This window comes from Erithacus rubecula, assembly GCF_903797595.1.
Source record: "Erithacus rubecula genome assembly, chromosome: 9".
Classification (NCBI taxonomy): Eukaryota; Metazoa; Chordata; class Aves; order Passeriformes; family Muscicapidae; genus Erithacus; species Erithacus rubecula.
This window is the reverse complement of record NC_136660.1, coordinates 31,840,404-31,866,751: the sequence shown is the minus strand read 5'-3', so window position 1 is coordinate 31,866,751 and position 26,348 is coordinate 31,840,404. Positions and strand designations below refer to the sequence as shown.

At 43.8% G+C, this 26,348-nt stretch overlaps 2 protein-coding genes across 2 annotated transcripts; one reads left to right on the top strand and one right to left on the bottom strand.

Moving 5' to 3' along the window:
• Nucleotides 1–418: 418 nt before the first annotated feature.
• ABRAXAS2 (abraxas 2, BRISC complex subunit) lies at nt 419–16,539 on the bottom strand. The gene is made up of 9 exons (XM_079311868.1): nt 16,427–16,539; nt 14,319–14,409; nt 11,455–11,491; nt 9,521–9,587; nt 8,922–9,112; nt 8,271–8,390; nt 7,505–7,589; nt 5,866–5,980; nt 419–2,631 (listed from the first exon to the last, which is right to left on the bottom strand). Exons 1-9 carry the CDS (start codon nt 16,496–16,498, stop codon nt 2,162–2,164), a joined length of 1,248 nt encoding a protein of 415 aa, XP_079167994.1. The 5' UTR covers nt 16,499–16,539; the 3' UTR covers nt 419–2,161.
• A 1,306-nt stretch (nt 16,540–17,845) lies between these two features.
• Nucleotides 17,846–25,885, top strand: EEF1AKMT2 (EEF1A lysine methyltransferase 2). Its single transcript, XM_079312690.1, has 6 exons — nt 17,846–17,963; nt 18,725–18,790; nt 19,320–19,434; nt 22,567–22,674; nt 23,507–23,723; nt 24,482–25,885. Exons 1-6 carry the CDS (start codon nt 17,908–17,910, stop codon nt 24,607–24,609), a joined length of 690 nt encoding a protein of 229 aa, XP_079168816.1. The 5' UTR covers nt 17,846–17,907; the 3' UTR covers nt 24,610–25,885.
• The last annotated feature ends 463 nt before the right edge of the window (nt 25,886–26,348 follow it).

The window sequence follows — 26,348 nt, the reverse complement described above, 5'->3', positions numbered from 1 at the left end:
CTTCTAACAGGACTGTCATGAAAACTGAAAAGTCTAAGCAGGTGTAATTTTTTGCCAGAATATTACCAACATAAAAAAAAATCAATGAAGCCACACCCTTTGTTTTTATGAGTCAGCAGTTACAGTAAATGAAAATACCTGCAGATAGGCACTGGCTGGAGGGCACAATGACACACCTGTCCCACCTACATGGTGCATGGAAAACCAAGCAGAACTTTTAACATTTTTTGTTAAATAAGCCCAGAATTCAAGGATCTTGTATAAACATAAGCACATGTGCCAGGCAAGGAATACTCCCTCTGCCACATCCCCTCAGTCCCCCAAGCAGACCAGCCTGAACAAATCATTCTGAGCTGCACTTCTGCTTCCCAGTGAGCTCCTCCACCAAGGTGGAACCTGACAAGCATTAAAATCTATGTGAGGATTAAATAAGATTTTATTGTCACATTTAACTGCTTTGTCAGAGATGTACATTTTGCAGGTTTCTGTGCAGAATAAAAATGAAGATGGTGGCTGCCAACCTGTCAATTCTGATTCCAGCATCCAGCCACAGGTGGTGACTCCACAGCAAGGTCTCTGTTCCAGGGATTGCAACACTCCAAAATAAAAATCCATCCAGTTAAGGCTAATGAGAACAAAGTAAAATAGTTCAAACCAGAGCACTAGATGTTTAAAGGTGGAAACACTCAGTAGAAGAGTGGCAATTTTAACATCTTGTTTTTTTCCCAAAGCTATTTCACTTAATTTAACACAGGTAAGGAGAGAGTAATGAACAGACTTTTGCCTATGGATATGATCCAGAAGACTAAAATTTCACTCTGTAAATTTGAGACATTTAAATTTTTTATGCAACTGCTTTGCTGTTCTGGGTGTAAACAGAAGAAGTGGCTATTGATACCTCAAAGTGATAAATGCTGCAGATAACCTCATCTTAGAAGGTGTATTTTCTCATTTACACATCAGGGATAAAGTCCAATAATACAAACTTCTTAGTGGCACAATTTCACATATTTTGGGCAACGTTAGCATACAAGCAGTATTTAAATAAAAGTAAGTGCATCCAAACATGAAATTCTCTAAATATACCACACTTCATTTATCCCAAACGGCAGTTTTCTGACAAGAGCTGTAATTCAAATTAAAATAATCATTTACATGGTTCACCCAGAGGAAAAGAGGTAATAAACCCAGGGGACTCTCCAAACAATCTTCTCCTACCCTATCCCCTATTTATCACATAAAATAACTCATCTAGAAGCATAAATCCAATACTCAGATGCAAATAAAATGCAAGTAGCAGTCTCTGATGTTTGTAATTTGCAACTCCAAAGTCCAATCATGATGGAATTTACTACTTCTGTCGGTCATTTACTCCTGTATGTGCACTTCATATTTATGCTAAAGGAACACATGAGACAATAAATGAGGCTAGTGTGGCATAAAGTCATTGTAAACCCAGTGAAACCAGAATAATTCTATTTATGACATTCATCTGGATGATTTACCAGGCATCCCACCCCCCCACACCCTTTACAGAGAAAAAGGCAACCATCAGTTGAAGTGAGACACATTCTGTTTGTAAAAAAAGATTGAACCAAACCCCTGCTCTGATGAGGGCATGCCCACAGAAGGAGGCTGACCACATCTTTTCCAACCAGGCTTCTCAGAATTATCAAGATTTCTTTGCTTGCAAAGGCCAATTTGGCTTACCATAGAAAGCTATTCTGAAGGCGGCTGATATATTTATTATTCCCTTTCAAAAATTAAAATTCAAGGCATGATAGTGCAAGAGGTAAGTTTTGATTTGAGAACATTATCTGTAGACTAACTGTGCTTAGTTACTACATCCCAATTTATTGTCTTAAAGAAAATATGGCAACAAAAGCTACAAGATCTCTATAAATTTCATTTTGCCTAATTTTACCAGTACATCCATGAACCTCATCAGTATTAGTACAACTTGATTATCCTAATGATTCCATTATAAAACTTGCAAAATGTATCACAAGGTGAATAAACCATCTAGTGCAAGTCTTCTACATTTTGTGTGCACAGTAATCCTGTGTAGTTCATTTCCTCCGGGTCGAATCCCCAAAATCTCTCGGTAACAATTATGAAAAAACAGTGTCATGTGGATTTTTTTTGTTTGTTTTCCCCCCTATCAAATCTGAGAAGTTTGAGTGTTCCTGGAATCACCGTCGGGATGTGCTGAAGGTCGTGACTCCCTTGTCTGTGAGTATTCACTGTCAGAGGACTCTGTGGGTTCAAGCAAATTCTCATAATCACTGTCTTCTGATTCGTCAACATTGTCAGCGAGAGCTCTTTGGGAAGGTGGCATGGATGCTCCATTGCCAGAATATTTCAATCCTGCAGTTGTGGAAACATAACTGGAAGAACCCACTGCCTGAGGCCGAGGCATGAAGATGCAGGTGCTCTCCAGGAGCCCGGGGCTGCCAGAACTGTCTTGAGTGCTTGTGCTGAAATCCGAGTAGGGCGGGGGAGGATCCGAGACATCGGAGTCTTCCAGCGTGCAGCCTTCCACAGCAAAGCCACTGTAGGACACCCGGGGCACAAACATGGGCTCCACGTTATCTGCTGGCATTTGCCTGCTCAGAATGGCCTGCTGCATTCCTGCAAAGCAAACAACAGGGGGTACTTAGTGATTTCATGGCACACACCCGAGCTGTGACCACCCTGCCTGTCCTCTCCTCTTTCTTTCTGTTTGTTATCAAATGCTCAGCACTGGCACTGTGTCCCAACTCCAGCACTGGATCCTGTCCTCTCAGTCTGCTCTACTCATCGTTCATACTTCTGATTTTAGGCTTACAGAGTCATCAATACACTGCCCCTGACATCACATCAAATCTTGGTTAACACTGCATCCTGCTCTTTGAGCGTGACAAACTTCCCTAAATTTGGCAGTGCAGCCACGAGCCTCATCAGTATCAGCACAGCTCAATTATCCCACTGATCCCATTTCAAACCCAAAACGAGTCAGAAAGCAAATAAACTATGCAAGTGCAAACATGCTACACTTTCATGTGCACAGTCATCCTGTACAGATCATTTCCTCCAGTTCAAGCTCCCAAAAAACACAGTTACAGGATGTTTCCACAGCCTGTTGCTGTTTCCACATCATCTTTTCTCTGTATTTTTCAGCTCCTTCTCACACCAAAAAGCCCCTGTGTTAGGGCTCAACCTGCCTGTTCCTCTTCACCTGTGTTTTTATCATTAAATTCAACTCACTTTTCATCCATGATAATTGATATTGTATCTTAAAAATATCACTTTGTACTTTCTCTTTCAATGCCCCTTGTGCTAGGGGACAATCTCATAACACCTGCAAAGAAATCACCATGACTTCTTTCCTCAAATTAAAATTTTAAAAACTGCACTCACATTAAAAATCTAAATGATGGGATTCTAGCTGGGATATAGCAGGGTATCAGACCAGGAAATGTGGAAGTCATCTTAAATGAGCTGATTTGGAAAATAATTTGAGGAAGATGTGAACAGGAATAAAGAACTGCAAAAGCTGCAGAATGAGGAACACTTGCATCCTTCTGCAGAAAAGAAACTTGATTTATGTAAACTATAAATATCAATATGCATGAGGTGTGCTCAGCTGTGGACATACAGGTATGCATCATTTCACTGTAGCTGTTAAAAACACCAGAATATATGTAACTATGAACACCACAGTTTAAAAAATAGGGAAAACTGGAGTAATGCTAAAAAATACAAGGACTTGTCAGAGATCTAATAATCATGGTCTAAGAGGAAAGGCTGGAATAACTGGGATTAGTAGGAAATATTGAAGAAACCATTTTATTCTTAAATAAAGAGCCTAAGAGGCTGCTGAGAAAGGTAAATTTGAGTACTATACACTAAATACAAGGAAAGACTTCCTGGCAGGAAGTTTTGTTAAGCACTGGGAGAGACTGAAGTTTCTGACTGTTCCTAAGGGTTATTAACCAACAAACCTGCCAGATCTGACACTGGAATGTGTAAGGTGATGGACACAATGGGATCAGCTCTATTTACTGTAACACCAAACCCCAAAAGGAGGGTGAGAGTTCCTTTAACCAACTCACTGAGATGTCTCTTGGGAATAAAAAGTGCATATTCCCTCAAGTGGCTACATAACAGAACTCCATTTCTGGGCCACAACAGAACTGCAGTGGAAGATTTCCTGGCATCTGGGAAGAGCACAGCACTCAGCAAAGCCTGGAACATCCTGCTATCACAGAACTATTTCAGTGATCTGGCAACTAAAGTCTCAACTGCCTCTTATAATGGAGTGTTTCAGCCATAACCTGTTAACCCAAGTTTGTAAGAACACCAAGCTCTCACACAACAGTCCCACAGGAATTGGAATCAAACTCTCCCTTTTCCTCACTAAAACTGAGGAAATTCTCCCAGCATTCAGCAAGTGAGGGAACAGAAGGCCAGATTCAGTAATTAACTACTCACATCTAAAAATACTGCAGAGCTCCAAGCTGCATGTTTTCCTGTTCCAGCCCTCTCACATGATTCTGTGCTCTGGCATGAATTCTCAGTCCAGCATTTGCATCTCCCTGGTAGTACCAGAGTTGAGCACTGACTGCTCTTCCTCCTCCTCCCCCAGCTTTTCCCATCTGTGCTGGGACCAGCTCCAGTCACACTAAATACCCACCTCTGCTTCCCCATAGTAGCAGTTCCCTGCCTACTTCATCTCCAGCCAAGCAGGAAACTGCAGTGACTCATTTACTTCCACCTTTTAAATGGTCCTGGGCTAATCCTGGCTCTGTTACCTTATCTTTGAGGTTCAGAAGAAAGAAGAACTTGGGCTGACAGATCAAACTGTGCACTAAAATGCTCATGTGATAACAGTGCCTTGCTGCCTGGAGAAAATTAAATTCCAGTGACAGCATTGCAGAGTTTAGGGTGTTCACTCACCTAAACCAGCTTTTTGTCACACACTGCTTTAGGTAACAGGATACAGAAATAATGAAAAACACCTCACAGCTAAAATGACAAAATTTCCTTATTTGCTTACCATTTCAAAACATGGGTAAAAGGAGGCAGTGTTTGCTGAAATGTGTCATTTGCTTATGCATTATTTAGGTTTTTATCTTATTTCCTATTTGCCTATTCTCTGCCCCTACCCTTTACCTTCAGTCTTCCCTTGCACTCACAAATTCAATTAGATCAGCAGTGCCTCTTTGGAAAGAACCAAGTGCTTCACAAAACCTATCTACTGCAAACCAAAGTCTCCTGAGGCCACACTCTGTTTTTAGGAAGGAGGGACAGTGTGGCAGTCAGCCAAATCTGCTCACACAGCAAGGCTCACTGATTCAGGAGATTATGGAGCAGGAAAATAAGATTAACAACACCTACAAAGATTTACTTCAACACTTAAAAGTGGTATTTCAGTGCTGAACATCTTCACCACTAAGTCAGCAAATGGGAGTGGGAATAAAGACACTATAAAACCATGGATAGCTCCTTGCCTGTGAGCACAGTACTCTGCTTCTTTCCTTCAAGAAAATCTCTTCAGTTTTTAGCTTTTTTTTTCACACTTTTCCTACAACTGATCTCCTCCTGTGTTATTTCCAGAACTGAATTGCTTATTCTTTCTTTACAGTGTTGTCCTGCTATATTTTAAGCTTGCTAACACTGGATGATTCCAGCAGAAATACCTGCAACACATATTTTCACAGCTCAGGTGTCACTCAACTAAACCCATCACATTGCCCTTCCCAATGGAATGTTTTTTCCCATGAATTATCAGCAATACAATAATTGTTTTAATTCCATAAAACTTTTTCTCCTCACAGCATCTGCTTCTGAAAAAAAAAAAAAAGTAATGAAAAGGCAACTTACTTATTTCTTCTTCTTTTTCATTCTTCTTTTGTGCGATTTGCCTTTTTAACTTGTTTACATCAGCTTGAAAAGATTCAACAACACGTTCACTTTTTTCTACATCTATACAAACTGCCTGGGAGAAAAATGTAAGATATGCTAAGATTGGGCAAAAATATAGGAAATGGTTTCAGGACAACATTAACAACTACCAGACAAGAAGCCAGTGAAGCATAAAACAAAAAACAGGATTGAACTGTAGCAGAAATACTCAGCCTCAAGACTGATTTCTTTACTGGCTGTTGCTGCATTATAGGAAAAGCATTTCCAAATAATTCATGATGACAGAAGATTTGTACTAAGAAAAAGTGTTGCTTAGTGTCCCATCTCTGGAAGTGTTCAGGTTGGATGGGGCTTGGAGCAGCCCAGGACAGTGGAAGGTGTCCCTGTCATGGCAGGAGTGGAATGAGATGAGCTTTAAGGTCCCTTCCCACCCAAAACATCCTGTGAAATTAAATATTGATGATGATCACTTCCAGGGATGGTGATTCCACCACTGTCCTGAACAGCCTGTTACAATGCCTGACAGCTCCAGGGAAAAAATTGTTCCTCCTCTCCAACCTAAACCTCTCTTGGTGCAACTTGAGGTGGTTTCCTCTCCTCCTGTGGATTCTTACCTGGGAGAAGAGAGCAACAGTGTCTCCCCTCAGCCTCCTTTTGTCCAGGCTAAAGAAGCCCATTTCCATTTTCCCAGACAGTAATTGAAACAGCAGCAGGAGCACATAGGATGCTCTTGGCAAGGACAGCAGTACAACACAAAGCCATTAGCTAATGGACACATCTCTGAAGAAAAATTGTCCTATTCCCTGAAGCTGCCATGCAACTGTGTGCCTCCAAAGGAGGCTGGAAGGTGCAACTCCCCAGTGAGAAAGAGCAGCTCCCCCTGTGCAGGCAGGGGCAGGGGATGGTTGGAGGGATGACTCCTTGCTCCCTGCTCCAGGAGGCAGCAGAGCTGAGCTGGAGCAGGGACACAAATCCCCTCAGGGCAGATGCAGAGGGAAAGCCTGGGAACAAGCTGTGACTGCAGCACAATTAGCAGATGTGTGAGCTCCCGGGGCAGCACAGCTCCACTGCTCTTCACACAGCACAAGCTGGGAACTGACAAGCTCACAATGAGCAGAGCTGACACTCCAGGCATTTTCAGATGCTTTGGCACATTTGGAGCAGGATTCACTCATGCTCCACACAAAATGTTCACAAGTTTTAACTAACAGATGGTGCTCTGCTCATGCTCCATACCCAGAGCCAGGAGTCATTTTTAAACCTCTGCAAATCCCTACAGCCTTCAGCAGGGCTTCTCTTTACTGCTAACCCTTAAAAATTACTAACACCTCCCATAAATCACTAAGTATTAAATCATTTACTTGCAAAAGAGAAAAAATTGGTGTTATTTATACCAACCACTTTCACAGAAACCACTGCAAATGCTCACATTAAATAGAAATGAAAACATTTAATTTTAAAGTCAGTCTTATTTTCCTACAGTTCATGATAATTGTTTCTGAGCTCAAGAAATCTCCACCTCTTCCACTCCTGCTTTAACCAAAGGATGAATAAAAGATGCCACATATATGGACCAATATGGAGTAAAGGATGTTACCTGTACTTTTTCCTGAAGTGCATTATAAACCTGATAGATAGCCCTGATGTCCTTCATCACTCCATCTTTGTCAAAAAAATCAGTACTAAAAATGGAAACAAAGCAGAAATCATTAGTGAGAAAAAACAATACAGGTTTCTAGCTCATGCTGTCTTTGAATTCCTATTAAGCAGTCTATCACTCTATTTTAAAAATGTATCTTATTGTTAATATGCTATTTTAGCAATAGTATATTGCTGAAAATGTACCATACTCTCATAAACAAAAATTTGGACAGCAGCATATTCAATACCAGAATTCCTTCTGGAACAATAAAGCCTCATTTGAATTAGATTAAACTTGTGTCAAAATCTTTAAGCTTGTATAATTTCATTGTTAACAGTCAGAAAAGCTACTTTGAATTTATGGCATTTAATTGAAAATATTCAAGAAAAACATCAAGAATTCAATGTTTCTGAGGCAGAGTTCAAGTGCACTCAGAATTTTTTAGGGGAGGTGGCTGGAAATGAAGTCAGAAGCTTCCAGCCAGAAGGGCCCCAGCATGGACTGGACACACCAACTCTGCTTTTCTCAAAAGAGCACTGAGTTCCCTTGGTTCTTCTAAAAGATCTAATTCTAACCAGAAAAAAACCCCAACACACTGGGAAGTGACTGCTGTCCTCCAGAAGTGGTTCTTTGCTGCTCAACAAGCACATTTGCACTGTTCTCTGTGAGGTACAGAGTGTAGAGCTGGATGACTACTTTATTTAAAAAGAAAAGTCCTTACCCGTGTTCCTTAATAACTTTGGCATAATTCTGAGAAGTATTTGGCACTGAAGAAACTTTGTATTCCTGTTGACTAGTGTTGCCTAGATTAGGAATAGTAAGTGACACCCTTTGATTATACCTGCAGAGAAAGTTCAGAAAAATTTCTTAATTCATTTGAAAAAGGTTCTTTACAAATGACTTGATATTATCACACTCCCCTGATGATCAGAACTCACCTAATTTTAAAGCTTCTGCATTAGGTTTATTATAAAAGTAGCTGAATATTACAAGTTGTGTTTAAAATAAATGCAGGATCAAAACCCCTTAATACAGAGCTACCTCTACACTTCCCAGAACCTTTATATTGTGCAAACTACCAGAGATACATCCAGACCCACTAGAAAAAACATGCTAGTGACATCCAACATCTCTTAAAATAATTTTTTTTGTCTGATGATTTAGAGATTAGAATTTTTGCTCACCCTAATTTATAGATTATTTGCACAAAAACCCCAAAACAACTATCATCCTTAACAAGCCCCCCAAGACATCATTAGACAAACACAAAGCTTTCTTTAAGTGCAACTGTAAAAACTGCTAAATAGTTTCAAGAGCAGCAGTAAAAAGCAGAACAAAGAATGAGAACTGGTTCACTACAGGGTTTGCTTACCTTCGGTTTGGTCTAAAAAGCACATATTCTAAAGCATGTGTTGAGTTATTTGCAGTGGAAATGAAGCTGAAGAGGAGGAAGACAAGATCAGGCACTCCAAGGATGTGTGTCAGCTGTTTATGGATGATGTGCTCTCTGTATGACATCTGCTGCTGAGTGTTTCTTCTAAATCTGTACCAGCCAATAACGTTCTGAAATTAAAGTACATCAGGAAAAACCCACAGTGTTACCTGAGAGACACAGATTTACCTTGTGAGAATAAAGGGGCTGAAATTGTGGTATCACTATTACCCCAAAGCTTTAGGACAACAAAACTGAATTCCTCAAGATTTAAGTTTGAGATGGTCAATACAGCCCTACACTTTTGGAGACCTACATTTAAATCCTTTGCATTTCTTCAGAAAAATTAGACATTGCCCCCAGTTTAATCTAAGCACCACAAATCCAACAACTTCTGTACAGGATAAGCCCTGGATGAAAACAAACCATCAGATTTGTGAAGGAAAGTATTTACTTAACTATCTTTTTTTTTTTTTTTTAATTTGTTTTCTAAACTCCTTCTTTCTAATGCCTACAGAAGGAAGAGATAGAAAACTTACTTTTCTTCGGTCTTTGAGAATCCTGTCCAAACTCTCCTCATTAACTTTGCCTGCATAGTCATAAAAGCTTGAACAAAAAGGAAGAGAGAAAGGTAGGTACACAGTTTATACACACATACATCAAGTAAATAATTTATACTTTGAGTGTTCTACAAGTAGATGGCATTCTAGACAACACAGAGCAACTTCCAGAGCCATACTTTTACCAAGAGAAATGCACTGAGCAATTTCATTTTGACCTGCATTCTGTAAAACCCTGCTTTGATAATTAGAAGCCTAGCAGCCCAGAAAAAATGAAAGCAGGAACATTTTAGATGCAACTCCAAATCAATTTCTTGAGCTCCAATCCTGCCACTGCACTCACATGGCTGGATCCTTGAAGCCAAAAGAGTGAGCAATAATTCAGAGTATCACAGTCTTTCCATATGGTTCTGCCTTCACAGCTGAACCCAAACCCTGGCATGTTGTATTCTGTGGACATGACAAATTTAGGAATTTATAAATCTACCTATGCAGACAGGTTTAGAAACTCAGGTAAATCAGAGTGCATGATAAAAGGAGAAACATTTGAAAATAGTTTGTCCTTGGTCTCTTTCAGGAGCTGACACTAACACCTAAAGCAGTGCAGGAAAACACTCTGTTTTAGAGGTCTAGGACTTCAACTTTTGGGGGGGTGGGGTAAAAAACCACCAAATCCTGACACCAGTGCTTAGCTGGTAAATAAGGGTGGAAATACTACTTGCTTCAAGGTGTAAGTTGTTGGGGAAACTCAGACTGCAACTAATGACAAATTTGAGACACTATGTTACATCTGCACAATTTTTTCAATTCATGTTTGCAGTATTTATTTATAATCCTGGATATTGAACTCTCTCTCTGTCTGTGCTTTATAGGAATAACCAACAGCACACTCTGATCCTGATAAAAAGTGTACAGGTTGTGAGAGTTTCTGTGAGAGGTGCTGTGCAATAAATGAATCATCAGCTTTCCAGAGCACTGAGATGCTGCCTGCTCCCCTTCCTCCATCAGCTCTGGCACTAACAACCAATTCCTTGCCTGGGGGAAGCAGGGAACGTGATCAGGGTGAATATGTGCTGCACAAAGCATCCCTGGGATCCAGGAGGAGCTGACCAGACACTGGATATTATCTCCATGTGTGGAGTCTGCAGCATTTACATCCTCTCTGTAATTATCAGCCAGAAGTGACTGCAGCTTTCCTCTTTAATGCAACCAGTGTCAATCATAATGTCTAAGCTACTGTGTCTTCTTAATTGGCTGGAAATCTCTCAAGACAAGAGGAGATTAATTGGGAATTCCTTCTCAAAAGGAATTCTAGACAGTGCTTTAGAAGCCATCACTGTGTAACAAGTGAAGACTATACAGAAAATCTACATGTAAATAGATGGAAGCTGTTAAATAGAATGTATTAGCCCCATATTTAATTTAAATTCTGGAGTTCTGGAGATCAGAAGGCAAAAATAACTAGAAAGCTGAAAATTTGACAATAATTAATTGGTGCAGGTTGGTAGCACTAAGCACAAACCAGCTTGTTAACCCAGCAAGTCACCTGGGCTAGGGAGCACAGGAATGCTGACCCACAGGCTCAGGCAGAGCCAGCCTAGGACTACAATAATTCAAATTGATTTTGACATTCATCCTCATCATCAGAGTGATATGAGCTGACCTGACTGCTGCCCTACCTCCACCAGCTACACAAGATGGAAATCCAAAGAGAGAGAGAGAAATAAACCCCTTCCAAGCTACACTAAAACTGCAGACTCCTACTTTGATTGTTAGTGCCATTTCTGTGTGTTTCTGTAAAACCATCAGATGAGCAAACACTGCTAGGGACATTTGAAATGCTAATACATTGCAGGGAGCTCCCTATTTTTATATTCTGTAGCCACCACAGCAAGACAACAAAAGAAGCTTACCTAAAGAGTTTTGAACAAGGCTCATGGTTATGGATTTCTGAAACAACAAACAAACAAAAAAAAAAAAAGTGACATATGTCCAACTGCTCCAGGCAAAGAGAAATTACAGTGGCAGATCTTGCATGAACTTTCTACATCAGAGCTACTGAGCAAGAAACATTTGTGCCAGACCACACACTGCCCTTAATGTCTCAACACTTGATGACACAGCACCATACCCAGAAAACTGCCTTCACTTTATAATTTGCCCTTTTACATAGAAAAATATTTCAATAAGCAAGGCATACACTTGTTCAGATATATAGAGATTTATCTGAGACTCAAATACACACTTTTGATATTATTTGATAGTTACAAACTCCCCATTTCTGATTTATGTTTTCTTTTTTCTACATCTTTCCACAACAGCTTACTTGCAAAGGGGATGGGAAAGGGAACCACTGAAATATTATATATTGTAGTGTTTTAAAGAGGCAAGGCAAACATAATCACTAATGAGAAAAGGGGTTAAAAGCAATTCCAAAACATTTAGCTGCAGTTTATAATTCTCTTATATGAAATATTAAGAAGTCAGGGCAGTGTGTTTTCATTGAAAAGGTTGTGATAAATGCTAGAGATGCTTATTTAATCAGCAAAGGTTGCAACATGGCATCAATCTCAAAGGAGAGTGAGAAAAGAGTAAAAATGCAATCTTACATTGTCTTGCCAACACCAAACATTACTTATTTTTTCAGAGGCTTGGAGCAACCTGGTCTAGTGGAAGGTGTCCCTGCCCATGGCAGGAGGTGGAACAAGATGGGGTTTAACCATCCTGGGATTCTGTGATGACACAGCACAAATATTCCAGCTCCTCCAGCAGAACCCCCCAGTTCAGCAGTAACTTTGTTCAGGCTCTGCCCCCCTGCAGGGATTCACCACCTGCTGCTCAGAGCTGCCATCCCAGCAGAGGCACCAGAGGATGGATCACAGCTCCCAACAACAGCAGCCAGCACACATCCACATCTCAGCATTTTTGGTGTCTATCAAAACAAGGCCCAGAGCATCCATTCCAGGCACACTGCCTGGGAAACTGCACATTCTCACTGGCAGCAACTCCTCAGGATGCTGCTGTTAGAGTTACTGACTCCCTTTATTTGATAGAAAATTGTATCAACCCTAATATTTTCACACCATCATGCAGGCATCTATGGAAACAATCTGCTAACAAAACCTCTAAGTACAATTATTCCAGTTTGGAACAATTCCTTCCAGCAAATACACTGAATGCAACAACATCCTTGATTCTTGGGTGATGATGTTGCTACACAGCCCTTGGGTTTTGAGAAATAGGAAGCAAGAACCCTCCTCCTCCCCCTCCTGCTCAGATCCTATGAAGTAACCAACATTTTAAATTTATATGTATCTAGTACTCATACTATGTATATATGTATATATTTAAATACCACCACTAAGGAGACACAAAAGAAAGTGAAAAGTCATCTGTGACAACAATGACACAAAACTGTCAATCTCATGAGCTGAACTGGGAGTCCAAGAATTAATTTTGATGAATAAATATTGAAGTAAAAATGGCAAATTAAAAAAATATCCAGAAGGTCTTCAGGAGTGGGTGATTTCCATTTTCATGAAGTCACTGTAACCAATACTGTGACAAAGGGGTGATTAAGGGAGCAATTTTTATCACCATAAACACTTGGTTTGGGAAACCAGGCCAAAGCTGCAGGTGGTGACATCACTGCCAACAATAACCAAGATCAGTGACCACTGAAGAGCAAGGTTTCATTAAAAAACCTAAAGATGACTGGCTCTGTCAGTTTTGTCTGAACACACAGAGCCATCAGCAACACTCTGATAGTGATTACATGCAAACACAAAAATGCTTTGCCTTTATCTTCTGTAATTTAGTTCATATCTGACACTTCACAGTCAATTTACCACCCATGTTCTCTTAGGAATAACCAGAAGAGGAAACTGCTCAACCTTCTGGAGTCCAGAGCACAAAACCATCACCACTGCAAGGTGGGAAATCTCTTGGGATGTAAGGTGGTACCACTGCACATGTTCAGAGATCACCTGTTTTGTGTCAGAATAACAGCTGAGAGTCAACCCAGAGCTGTTTGTGTTTTCACTCAGCTTTATGCACATCCTGCTTTGTTATCTGGGATCACATTCACAAAGCCAGGTATATAAGGGGGTTTAAATATATTTTAACAGCTGATTATATATTCAGAACCATAAAGGCAGTCTCTTCCAGGGCTTTCCTACTTTCTGTGAACCAAACATGCAACAGCTTCTCACTCATGTCTAAAAAAATCTTCAAACAACATTTAACAGCAAGATCTTTGATCTTTGTTCAGTTTTCACAACACATGAGCTGTACAGAACTTGTGCTTATCAACAAATTGTCAGACAAATATTCCTTGTCCAGTCCTGCTGTGACAGTTTCTGATGTCACCATTCCCAGCCATCCATCCAAACCTGCTACTGAAAATCCATCCCTTTCAGAATGAGTCAATCAAGCAATGAATTAATTTCATTTTGAGCACATGCTGTATTTATGCAACTGTATCAAGCAGGAAATTCCCCACAGTAATTTCTCCATCATGGAATGCAGACAAATATCTTCAATAAACAATCTCTCCTCCTAATAAAAGGAGACCCATAAAACCTCTGTAACTTGCAAAGATTTGTTTCCTTTCCTCACATCTCAACCACAAACACACAGACCCTGTGGCAATCGTGATCCTGAAAGTCTGACACTCCCTGTGATGGTCTCAGACAAAAGCAATTCTTAATGAAACCTCCAGAAAACGTGAAACCTGAGCAGTGTCTATTTCAGAATGACTCAAAGTTACATCACTTACCTATCACTTGTAGAAATTCGGTGTTGCTGATCTGAGAATCACTAATGCTGAAAGTCTCTTCTTGTCTCACTTCTCCCAGCAGAAATCCTTCCTGCAATTTTAAAGGAAAAAGATTAAAAACAGAAAAAAATAATCCACTATATACAGTCTTTTACTGTAACTTTCTTAGCTTCACACTGAAACAAAGATGAAGTTTGAAAGACACATCTGAGCTGCAGTGGGTATAAACTGCCCTGAGGTTTTACCAAAGCTGATTTTCTGCTTTGCCAGCATCCTTTTACAACACATGGGTTATCCAAAAAGAACATTCTACACACAACTTACTCAAGGCAAATGCATCACAAAAGGGAGGGCTCTGCCCCAGCCCCAGGGGAAAGAGAAGACTGATGCTCAGCAAAGGCAAGGGAAGAGGAGTTTAAACCTGCAGGGACTTACACAAACTTTAGTGTGGAGACTGGGCTGGACCCTGAACAACAGCAGGGATTGCAAAACCCAGAAGGCAATTTAAAAGTAAGGCAATTTTAAGGGTAATTAATTTATTCTCCATCCCTACCCAAAATGAAGAAGGAGACTGAGCTGGAATCAGGAGGTTTTGGCACAAGGTGCAGAGGAAAAGAGCAAGCTCAGGCTAAAAACGTGCCAAAAAAGGCGAGGAGAGATTCGGGAACACCCCGGCGCTGCACTGCGCCCGTGGTCAGTCGCAGCTGCTGGAAAGCCGCTCATGGAGCTCTTACAGGAGTGCTCTCCTCCCACAGCCCGGGTGCTGCGGGAGCCCCACCCCGGGCACTCACACCCCGGGAACAGCCCGGGCATCCCACGGGGAGCACCCCGGACATCCCACATCCCACAGGGAGCACCCCGGACATCCCACATCCCACAGGGAGCACCCCGGGCACTCACACCCCGGGAACAGCCCGGGCATCCCACAGGGAGCACCCCGGACATCCCACATCCCACAGGGAGCACCCCTGGTACCCCACACCCCGGGAAACAGCCCGGGCATCCCACAGGGAGCACCCCGGACATCCCACATCCCACAGGGAGCACCCCGGACATCCCACATCCCACAGGGAGCACCCCGGGCACTCACACTCGGGAAACAGCCCGGGCATCCCACAGGGAGCACCCCGGACATCCCACATCCCACAGGGAGCACCCCTGGTACCCCACACCCCGGAGAACAGCCCGGGCATCCCACAGGGAGCACCCCGGGCACTCACACCCCGGGAACAGCCCGGGCATCCCACAGGGAGCACCCCGGACATCCCACATCCCACAGGGAGCACCCCTGGTACCCCACACCCCGGGAAACAGCCCGGACATCCCACAGGGAGCACCCCTGGTACCCCACACCCCGGGGAACAGCCCGGACATCCCACAGGGAGCACCCCGGACATCCCACAGGGAGCACCCCGGACATCCCACATCCCACAGGGAGCACCCCTGGTACCCCACACCCCGGGGAACAGCCCGGATATCCCACAGGGAGCACCCCTGGTACCCCACACCCCGGGGAACAGTCCGGATATCCCACAGGGAGCACCCCTGGTACCCCACACCCCGGGGAACAGCCCGGATATCCCACAGGGAGCACCCCTGGTACCCCACATCCCGGCGGCAGCAGCATCCCGCAGACCCCACACCCAGCCCGACACCCCACATCCTGGGATGAGCATCCTGGAGACCCCACATCCTGGGATGAGCATCCTGGAGACCCCACATCCTGGGATGAGCATCCTGGAGACCCCACATCCCATGGCGAGCACTCCAGACACCCCCACATCCCAAGGAGCAGCGGGACACCCCCATCCTACACGAGAAGGAACAAACCGGGCACCCCATATCCTGGGGACCCCACGGAGCATCCGGGGCACCCCACATGCCGGACACGCCACATCCCGCGGCGAGTCGCCAGGACACCCCACATCCCACCTGGACTCCCCACATCCCGCCCCGCTCTGTCCGCCTGTGGCCGCCCCCGCCCGCTGTGACCCGCGGCCGGGCCCCACCGGCGGCGGCGCGACCTGGAAGCTCCGCAGCGCAGCCGCCGGCCGGGGTGCAGCGTGAGGGAACCCCGCGGGCCCGGGGCGGCGGCGGGGGGCACGTACGTGGTCGGCGCTGCTGTTGGCGCTGCAGTAGCACACGGAGCTGAAGGTGTAGCCGGAGATGGACGCCGCCATGACGGACACACCGCCGCCGCCGCCGCCACGGCGCACGCGCGCCGGACGCACGCCCGCTTCCGGCGGCGCCGCGGGGCGTCATGGGTTGTGTAGTCCTGAGGGGCAGCGGGGTACCCGCACGGGGAGGGTGGGAACCTGTAGGAGCGAGACATTGGACTGCTGAGCTTGGAACAGACCCCCGAGCCCAACCTGTGACCGATCGCCACCTTGTCACCCAGCCCAGAGCACCGAGTGACACCTCCAGGGGTTCACTGGACACCTCAAGGGGTGGGGACTCCTCGCCCCTTCCAACATTTACCAAGCTGTTCTATGAAGAAATTCCTTCTCACGTCCACCCTGAGCATCCCCTGGCCCAGCCTGAGGCCGTTCCCTCTCCTCCTGTCCCTGTTCCCTGGAGCAGAGCCCGACCCATGCCTGTCCCCTCCTGTCAGGGAGTTGTGCAGAGCCACAAGGTCCCCCTGAGCCTCCTTTTCCCCAGGCTGAACCCCTTCCCAGCTCCGTCAGGAATTCTCCAGCTCCGTTCCCTTCCCTGGACACACTCCAGCCCCTCAATGTCTGTCTCATCGTGAGGAATATTGATGTGCTGGAGCAGAGAAGGCCACAAAGGCACTGAGGGAGATGGAGCCCTCTGCTCTGGGACAGGCTGGAGAGCTGGGGGTGCTCAGCTGGAGCAGGATCCAGGGAGAGCTCAGAGCCCTTCCAGGGCCTGAAGGGCTCCAGGAGAGCTGCAGAGGGACTGGGGACAAGGGATGGAGGGACAGGACACAGGGAAGGATGGATGGGATGTGGGGAAGAAATGCCATGGTTTGCACACATGGAGCTGTACAGGAGGCAACTTATTATTATCACTGTTATTATTAAAACACTTCACAATAAACCTTGCAACAGCAGTAACACCTGCGACACTTGCAACGAATAAATATGAAAAAGAATAAATATTCTTTTAATATTGCAGATCTTTTGAATATTGCACTGATTGTTACCGAACCACGGAACGGTTTGAATTGGAAGGGACCTTAAGAACATCCTTTTACTTACAACCCCTGCCATGGGCAGCGACACCTTGCACAGACCGGGTCGCTCCACGCCCAGGACGGGATTTTAGGTGATCCTAGCGATCAGAACTGCGGGGAATAAAAACGATCAGAAAACACGGCAGGTTTCGGAGCGGGCCGTGCCCCCTCACGGCGATCAGAACCACGGGGATTTAGAGAGAAAACACGGCAGGTTCCGGAGCGGGCCGGGTTCCCCTCACGGCGATCAGAACCACGAGGATTTAGAGAGAAAACACGGCAGGTTTCGGAGCGGGCCGTGCCTCCTCACGGCCGCACCACCGAGCCGGGTCCTCCCGCCGGGAGCGGCCGCGGCGCTCCGCCCGCAGCGCTCGCTGGTTCCGGGGCGTGCCGGGCATGGCGCTGGCCGGGGACGAGCCCTTCAGCCCCTCGGTGCTGGGCACCAGGGAGCAGTGAGTGCCGGGGCTCGGGGCGGGCACGGGCGGGACGGGCTCGGAGCCCCCGCGCTGTGGAACGGGGCCCTGCCCGCGGCGCGCGGCGTGGGGATAAAAGGTCTTTAAGGTCCTCTCTCAACGCGAGCCGATCGCTGGTTTATAAGTCATTTATTTGTTTGTAAAATCTGTAATTTTTTTTTAAGTGGCACTGCTACACAGAGTTGAGAGCCTTCTCACACTTTCATAGAATCATTGACCGGTTTGGGTTGGAAGGGACCTTAAATCGCATCCAGTCCCATCCCTGCCATGGCAGGGACACCTTCCACTGTCCCAGGTGCTCCAAACCTCACCCAGCCTGGCCTTGGGCACTGCCAGGGATCCAGGGGCAGCCACAGCAAATCTGGGCACCTGTGCCAGGGCCTCCCACCCTCACAGGAAGAATTCCTTCCCAATATCCCATTTAAATCTCCCCTCCTTCAGCTTAAAGCATTCCCCATGTCCTGTCCCTCCATCCCTTGTCCCCAGTCCCACTCCAGCTCTCTTGGAGCCCCTTAAAGCACTGGAAGGGGCTCTGGAGCCTTTCTCCAGGTGAATCCCTGGACTCTCTCCCACATGTTCATGTTGTTCTTATGCTGAGCACCAGTGCCTCACCACAGTCAATTTCTTCCAAATATCAAGCCTAAATCTATCTTACAATTCTTCTTCCCATCCCTCTTTAATCTAAACATTTCCCAGTATTAATTATGATATCCTCTCCTTTCTTCCCCCCCTGTCACCAGCTGGGATGCTGCGTACGAAAGAGAACTGCAAACTTTTCAAGACATTGGAGATACCGGGGAAATCTGGTAAACAAAATAACTCCTGCAAAGTGTTTCTGTTGTCTCTTTACTGTAAAAGACATTGCAAAACCACAGCCAGCAATTTGACAAGTTGCTGACAAAATGATGGGGAGTTTTACCATTGAAACCAGCACTTCCTCTCTTGCCCAATTTCACAGTGAAAACTGCTCCGCTGCACTTGGACAAGTGTCATTACACAGAAATTGAGCTGGTAATTGAGGTGTATGTTACTGACAAATGTGCTTTTTATGCCTGAGCTCAGGTTGAACTACACAAGTTGCCCTTACTGCTTCCTTTTTAAATATATAGATGTTTTCACCTCCCAGAGTTGGTGTTTCAGTGAATTTTAAGACTGACACGTGAGAATTTTCATCTGAACAGAACAAACATGGAATATAAGCTATGGCAGCTTTTACTTGAGTAACAGTAAAAAGGGCTTTGCAAAAGCTGCAGAGAGTCAGTGATGAAATAAACTTGCTGTACTTTTTGCACCTTTTTTTCTGGTTTAATGACCTGAGCCCTTGGTTTTTTCCAGGTTTGGAGAAGAAAGCATGGTGCGCATAATCAGGTGGTTGGAAAAGCACAAGGTCCCCCTTGACAGCTCTGTCCTTGACATTGGGACTGGCAACGGTGTTTTACTGGTTGAATTGGTTGGTATTTTGCAAAACTTGTGTATTTTTTTATTCAGAATCAGAGCAGTTGAAATACAGTTCTCACAAGTGGTGGTGATAATCATGGGGAGCTGTAACCACCTGTGTGAAACACAAAAAGTGTCAGTACTTCAGGCTTCAAAATTTGAAATATTTCTGTAAATCAATCAGCCTAAGCATCCCTTATTTCTACTTTACCTTCCTATTTCCCTGCATTTAAAACTGCATTTCTTCCCATTGTTGTGTAAACTCCCCCAGATAAGGAAATGAAGTTGACTAATTCACAAAATACCCTCATCTACAAAACCAGACCCTTTCTCTGCACTCACTTCTGGTAATAACACTCATTATTGATATAAAGAAGTGGGTAAACCCAAGGGCTTTTATGCAAATAACTCAAAAAGTTCTTAACAATTCTTTTAAAGAAGTGTCCATTTCTGTCAGGGTGGGAAATCTGATCAGATGTGTTCTGAAATGTTGTGATGCTTTTGTTGTGGACAAGGTGCTCAGGAGTTCCAGTATTTTTTTCCTATTTTTGATTGATTTTTTTGGTGTAATACTGCAGGGGAGTTGGTAAAGAAAGTAGCTGTCATATTGTCACAGCTTCTGTTGTTTTGCATCCCCCATTGGCTCCATTAGTTCCTGTAGGAATTGGAAGGACTGAAAGCCCAAGTCAGGTTTGAAGTGGAATTTTTTTAAAAATATGGACTTTGATATTAGAAGACTTTAAAGCCTTTATGGAGACTGGCTGCTACACCACAGCACAGGAGAATTTATGTCAGCAAAAGCAGAAATTGCTCATCTCACTAAGAGAAATTAGCCTGATAATGGTGATTGTTGAGTGCACTGATAGCTCTATCATGGTCAAAGTATCCAACAGAAAAATCTTATTTGTAAGATTTCAGTTTTATACTGACTACACTTGCAAATGGGAAACTGATTTTTCATACTATAATGGGAAAATGACAGCCTGATAGCTTTTAAAAACTATTAACTCTTGTGAGAGTACCCTCCTCCCTTACATTAAGCACCTCACAGTATTGTGGTTTCTTTCACAGGCAATTTTCAGTCCAGTTCCCTCTTGAAAAGTGGCTTCAAAAATTACCTTGTTTATTTTTGCTAAATAATTCAGGATCTCACTTGCTTAGTTGATGTAAAAGGAATTTTTTTGTGAGTTAGCTGCAAGGCTTGGAAATCAAGTTGGAATTCTTTTGGCAGCTACCACAAGACTGTTGTGCCACTGGAGTTGGACTCCATCATGAGATAGAAATGGCAATACTGGAAAATACTCAGTCATGGAAGCCTTGGTAGCAGCTCTCTGCAAGGGAGCTATTTGAGGGTACATTAATATGACATAAGTGGCACCCCTTGCTGTTTTTTATATGTTTGGTAGGCTGTGGTTCTATCCCTGTGAACTTCAGGGATCTGCTAGCTTGGATTCATGACATAATTCTTTTGCCTTCCAAAAATTCCTGCTCTTCTGAGGAAACCTTGCTACCACAGAAAGCTCTCCTCTTTTATACTTTTTTTTATAAATAACGTGGAACTTCTCTGAAGTGGAGAGTGCTCACCAGAGAGGGGATGTCAGCCTTAAACACAGGGCAGAACTGATAATGTTCCAAGCTCCTGCTCTTCAATCTGCTTCAAGAAGCAGCAGCAGAGTGCTGTAAAATCCCCTCCAGGGCAGCAGCAGCTGCAGGGTGCAGCGTGGTCACGTTTGGCACAAGTGGAGGATCCCTTCCTGTCACAGTCAGGCCCTACAGGTTCTGCAGCATTTAATGCTGTTTATCTCTAAACCTTCCTTCTCTGCCCCCGAGACTAGAGGAGTGAATGGGAACTCCCTGAAGTGACTCAAGCCTTTCCTTTGCAAACAGAGGAGCTGTTGTGGGAACAGCTTCTCCACCCCCAAACCTTCAGCACAGGCATCTGAGGAAGCCTGCTTTGCTCTGGGGAGGAACGTGGGCAGGAGCCTGAGCAATAAATGTTCTCCATCCCATGCAAACAACAGTGCCTTTGTGTTCAGCTGCAATTAGCCCTGGGTTCAGAACAGCTGGTGAGCACCAAGCTCAGGCCTGGGGGGCTGCTGCAAGGAGGAAGGACAGTTGTGGAAACTCCTCATCGTTTTCCTGGCAGTTGAGGTGTCAGCCTCTGGAACAAGCAGACAGGCAGCTGGTTGCTTAACACCACTCCATGTGTTTTTCCAAACCTCAGCCTCCTCCCTGTGTCTGCTGTGACAGCCTGCAGCTGGCCAGAGGATCAGAGCTCTTCCATCAGGTTTGGATCTTTCCAGACCCACTGACACATGGGATACCCTGAGCTTATACCTTCCACCCCCAGCTGGTCCCTTCAGCTTCTCCCTCAGAGCAAGGATGTGTGTCCCTGCTCCCCCTCCACGTGCCCAGCTCCAGCTGATGCCAGGAGCCCACCTGCTTTGCCAAAGGGTTGCTGGGATCTCACTGAGTTCACTAAACTGAGTTATCCTTATCTCCAACAAACTTAGATTAACAAAGTCTCTGTGTGCTATTATATGTGGTGCATAACCTGCCTGAAAATTGCTGATACAGACACCTGGCAGCATGCAAATAGTTGTATTCAAATAGACATTAGCATGAATAATTAGAAAAATGTATGATTTTGCAGTGGATTTCTGTCCTAGTGCAATGTATTGCAACTTTTGACTCTTAAACTTATTTAGTTTAGTTATAAACTAAATAATTGCTCAATTTCCAATGTTACATGTCAGAGATTTTTTTTTTTTTTGCATATTTTGAAGCATCTGTCACATGTCATCACTGAAAATTCCTGGTTTCTAAGTTACTTTTGGTGCAGATAAGAGAGCCTGTTCCACTCCAGGGTGTTACTTTTCACAGTTGTGCTCAATTTTCCCCTTGACATAAACCAGCTTTCAGTCACAAGTTCTTTGGGTGAGGTTTTTGGGCAGAATAAAGTTATTTCAGCTCATTCAGCTATTGAGCTCTTGTAATGGCAACAGGTATAAAAATGAGTTAAAGTTGAGTTGTGTTTTTTTCCTGTTATTAAGAGGAGGAGAGATGAGATGGATTTTAGGTAGGGAATGTACTGGCTGGACAAAAACAATTGCTAGCACACTGATAAAGATTCTCTCCTGTCTAGGCAAAGTCTGGCTACATGAATCTCACAGGGATTGATTATTCACCTTCTGCAATACAGCTTTCAGAAAAAGTAAGAGAGAAAGAAGGGATGTCTAACATTAAATTAAAGGTAAGTCTTGAGAGAAAGGTAATTGAGGAAATAGAAAGCAATTGAGCCCAAGATTAAATGAGCTAATTGATATTCAGATGTACTCAGTGTACTAAATGAATGACATAATTTGAGATTCATTTGTGAGAGAACTCTACCCAAATAAATCTATTTATGGGAAGATTTTTGGTCTTTATTTGTTTTTTGTTTGTAGCACTCATTGAGGCTAACAAGATTTCCCTGCTTGGGACAGGCAGCAGAGTAGTGTTTTACCAAGTGGCAACTTCTGTATTTCAGTTGCTACATTCTGAATTTCAGATTTTAGGTAGAGGAAGAAGTCCTTAAGTGATAGAATCCCTGCCAGTAGCTGAAGAGCAGGAAGGTTGAGAGGCCTTGCTGGAGCAGGGCTGGGAACAGATGATCTCCAAAGGCTCCTTCCAGCCTCAGCCACTCTGGGATTCTGTCTACCTGTCATTCTGAGCTCTGCTGTGCTGTTCTCCCCTCCTGGACCTGTGTGATGTCTCTGCTCCTGTGTGTCTGTCAGGTGTAAAATCCCTTTGTGTCAGGCTCTGGCTGTTCTACATTCATGCAGTGCCTGGCACATGGCAGGGATCAAAGTACAAATAATGATTTAGAGAATGAGCTTCAAGTGTGTTAGTCTGAGCTTTAGATTACAGCAAATAGATCATCACTCAATGTGTAGAGAAGGAAGAAGCTGCCGTGGCACTGTGAGTTACCCTTCCCTAAGCACACCCACTGTCAGGATTGAAACTTTGTACCCTAAAGTCTTGCTTTGCATGAAAGATTCAGGAACTGCCCAGTAGAAGATTGTTCTCACAGACTTCTGGTTTAGGTAGAAGACTTCCTGGCACCCTCAGCTGAGCTGTCAGGCTTTGACATTTGCATTGACAAGGGGACTTTTGATGCCATAAGCCTGGACCCCAGTGACGCGGCGGGGAAGAGGCAGCTGTACGTGGGATCCCTGGGCAGGGTGCTGAAACCAGAGGGCATCTTCCTCATCACCTCTTGCAACTGGACCAAGGAGGAGCTGCTGAACGAGTTCAGAGAAGGTAAGCAGCTGAGCAGAGCCCTCTGCCAACGTGGGGCTGCTGAAGGAAGGCATTAGGGAATTTTAATGTGTGTGTTAGCATATTGAGTTTCCCAGGTCAGGATTAGAGGAGGTGGAGCCATTAGTAAATGCTCCAGCCTGTCTTCCCTCCGTTTTCCTCGGGAATTACAGCTCTTGGGTTTGCCAGTGCCAAGAGAGGACAGGTTTCTTACACTTTGCAGGTTGGGAATTTCTCTCCAATGACCCTGGGGGAGTGGGTGTGGCCGGCTGATACTTTTTGGGTCTTTGATACTAGACCCAGTTCACCCTTTGATTGCCCTGAAATTGGGGTAACATTGTTATCCATATTTAGGGGAACTGGCAAGACTGTGACTTTTCTATCACTTTCCCTGCTGCCCTTGTGATCCATCTAGGAGGGTTTTTTTACATGCCAGTCAGCTCCTCAATCTCATGCCTGAGGCTTGAAACTGAGTGTGGATCTGAAACAGCCATCCCTTCTGGGGAACCGAAATTACTGGCAAGTTCTCATCTTTTCTGCCATTAATTTGTGCAAGTCAGCCAGCTTGGATTTTTATTATCCATGGAAAAGTTTCAGCTGTATAAAGCAGTGGTGCAGTGTAACAATACAGTCCTATAAACTCACAGATTAACTGACTTGCAAGTTTTCCAGACAAATAAAGAATGGTTTGCAAAGGGTTATCCAAGAGGCGAATAAAACTACTTCCTTCTAATAAAAGCATTTCAATTTCTGTCTGGCAGGATTTGAAATTCTGGAGGAGCTGCCAACACCCAAGTTTTGCTTTGGAGGAAGAATTGGAAACAGTGTCACAGCATTGGTTTTCCAAAGGAAAAAAGTGAGGCCATCCATCTTGGACAAATTAGATTAGATGAGAAAAGTCTGAACTTTAAACCTGACAGAAAACCTCAGACACGTGTGTAAATAAATGCTTTTGGAGTGCACAGTAAAATACTGTGTATGGAGCTCTAAGGGACTATAAAACATTGCCCTAGAAACATTTCAGCTTTGCATAATTTGCCCATAAATTGTGTCCTTGCTACAACCTCATTTGTTTCAGAGAAGCTGCAAGTTTGTATGAGAGAGGGAAATCAGATGTACTGAATACAGAGACCAATTATATTATATTGAATTATATTTATGTTTGAAACATAAAGATGATGTGATACTTAATTTCTGTGCTGGTAAACAGTGACCTATAGAGGTAAAGGTATCCTACAGAGCAAAAATCTCATTTCTCTGTTTGTGCAATGGAATAGGGAACAAGTTTTTGCAATGTAAGTGCTGGATCTTTAATGAACATGAGGGTAGGAGGGAAATGAATACAAAATCCACAGCACTTTCAAAAAAGGACCAGTTGATACTTTAAATTCAGATTTTCTGAGGTTCTCAGCATAATTGTGCCTCCTCTGAAGTAGCTCAGCTCTTTTCCCACAGAGTGTTTTTAAGTCTCCCTTTCCTGAGTGTGTTCATGCCTGGTCAGTTCCTTTCCCTGATCTCATGAATACTGAAAGGTGTGATGTTGCAGCCTCTGGTGTGTGACATGTGCCTCTTTCATTATTAACCTTCTATACAGGAATGTCTTTAGAGCCACAATGATAAGAAGTTTTCCAGTAAATTTCTCAGGATGGATTTTAACTGCATAAATCCAAAAGAATTCAAAGCATAACTATCCATTCCTTGTTCCTTTTTTTTCAATATGTATTTTTTAAACTTCAGTGTGGAACTCTTTTGCTCAATTTCGTTGCCTTCATTTCTTCTGTTTTGTAATCTCAGAATATTGCTGCTGCTTGAAAGGCAGGAAAATGAGATTTCTTCATGCCTCAACAAACACATTTGCAGGTGACAATAAACTTATTCTTTCAAACATCAAGGAGGCCCTCTTAGGCAATCAGGTTTTGTTTCACAGGCAAGGTCATGTTTGCTTATCAGGGAATTGCTTCTCCTCATTCCCAGGGCTCAGGAGATCTTTAAGGGTCAATAAATACTTCCAGTCCTTTCTCAGGATAGAAATCAAGGCATTATTTTGCACAGTGGTGAGTCTTCCCTCTGTGATCCATCTGTTGATGTCTTCAAGGTAGGAATCCTACTGCTGCATGATTTTACAAAATGAAATGTGTTCAATTGGGAGAATGGTTTATCAGCAGTGATGAAAAAATTCAGAATAATTCTTTACATATTTGGTCAGACTTGGGTTCTAACCCGAGTGCCAAAACCAAGAGCTTGTTACCATTTTGTAGCCCTGTGTTCTGCCCCAGCCCAGCAACCAGCTGGAATGCTAGGAAATGTAACTGGGAATCCAAACAGAGGATTTGTTTTAGCAAATGTAACTAGGAATACAAACAGAGGATTTTTTTTTTTAGCATAGTAGTACAAAGGATTCAAAGTACACTACTGATAACAGCCTTAGTTAAAAAGCCTGTGACATTTTTGGCATCAGGTAGAGTTAATACAAGGAAATTTTAATTTTCAAGGACTCTGGCAGGATGTGTTTTGGGCATCTGTTTTATTCCCATCTGTAATTTTTGCTAATGAAGGCATGATGTATATTTAATCATGAGATGAAAATAAAATCAGGACTGTCATGGATTTTCTTTTAATCAATTAGTT

Bases quoted from the DNA above. Each gene is read 5' to 3' on its own strand.
- ABRAXAS2 (XM_079311868.1), bottom strand. From the start codon at position 16,498: ATGGCGGCGTCCATCTCCGGCTACACCTTCAGCTCCGTGTGCTACTGC. The intron at 8,391-8,921 runs GTAAGCAAACCC...CTTTCTCTGCAG, and splicing joins CTTTTTAGACCAAACCGAAG to GTATAATCAAAGGGTGTCAC. The intron at 2,632-5,865 runs GTAAGTTGCCTT...TTTGCTTTGCAG, and splicing joins TGAAAAAGAAGAAGAAATAA to GAATGCAGCAGGCCATTCTG.
- EEF1AKMT2 (XM_079312690.1), top strand. From the start codon at position 17,908: ATGGCGCTGGCCGGGGACGAGCCCTTCAGCCCCTCGGTGCTGGGCACC. The intron at 18,791-19,319 runs GTAAACAAAATA...GGTTTTTTCCAG, and splicing joins GGAGATACCGGGGAAATCTG to GTTTGGAGAAGAAAGCATGG. The intron at 23,724-24,481 runs GTAAGCAGCTGA...TCTGTCTGGCAG, and splicing joins GCTGAACGAGTTCAGAGAAG to GATTTGAAATTCTGGAGGAG.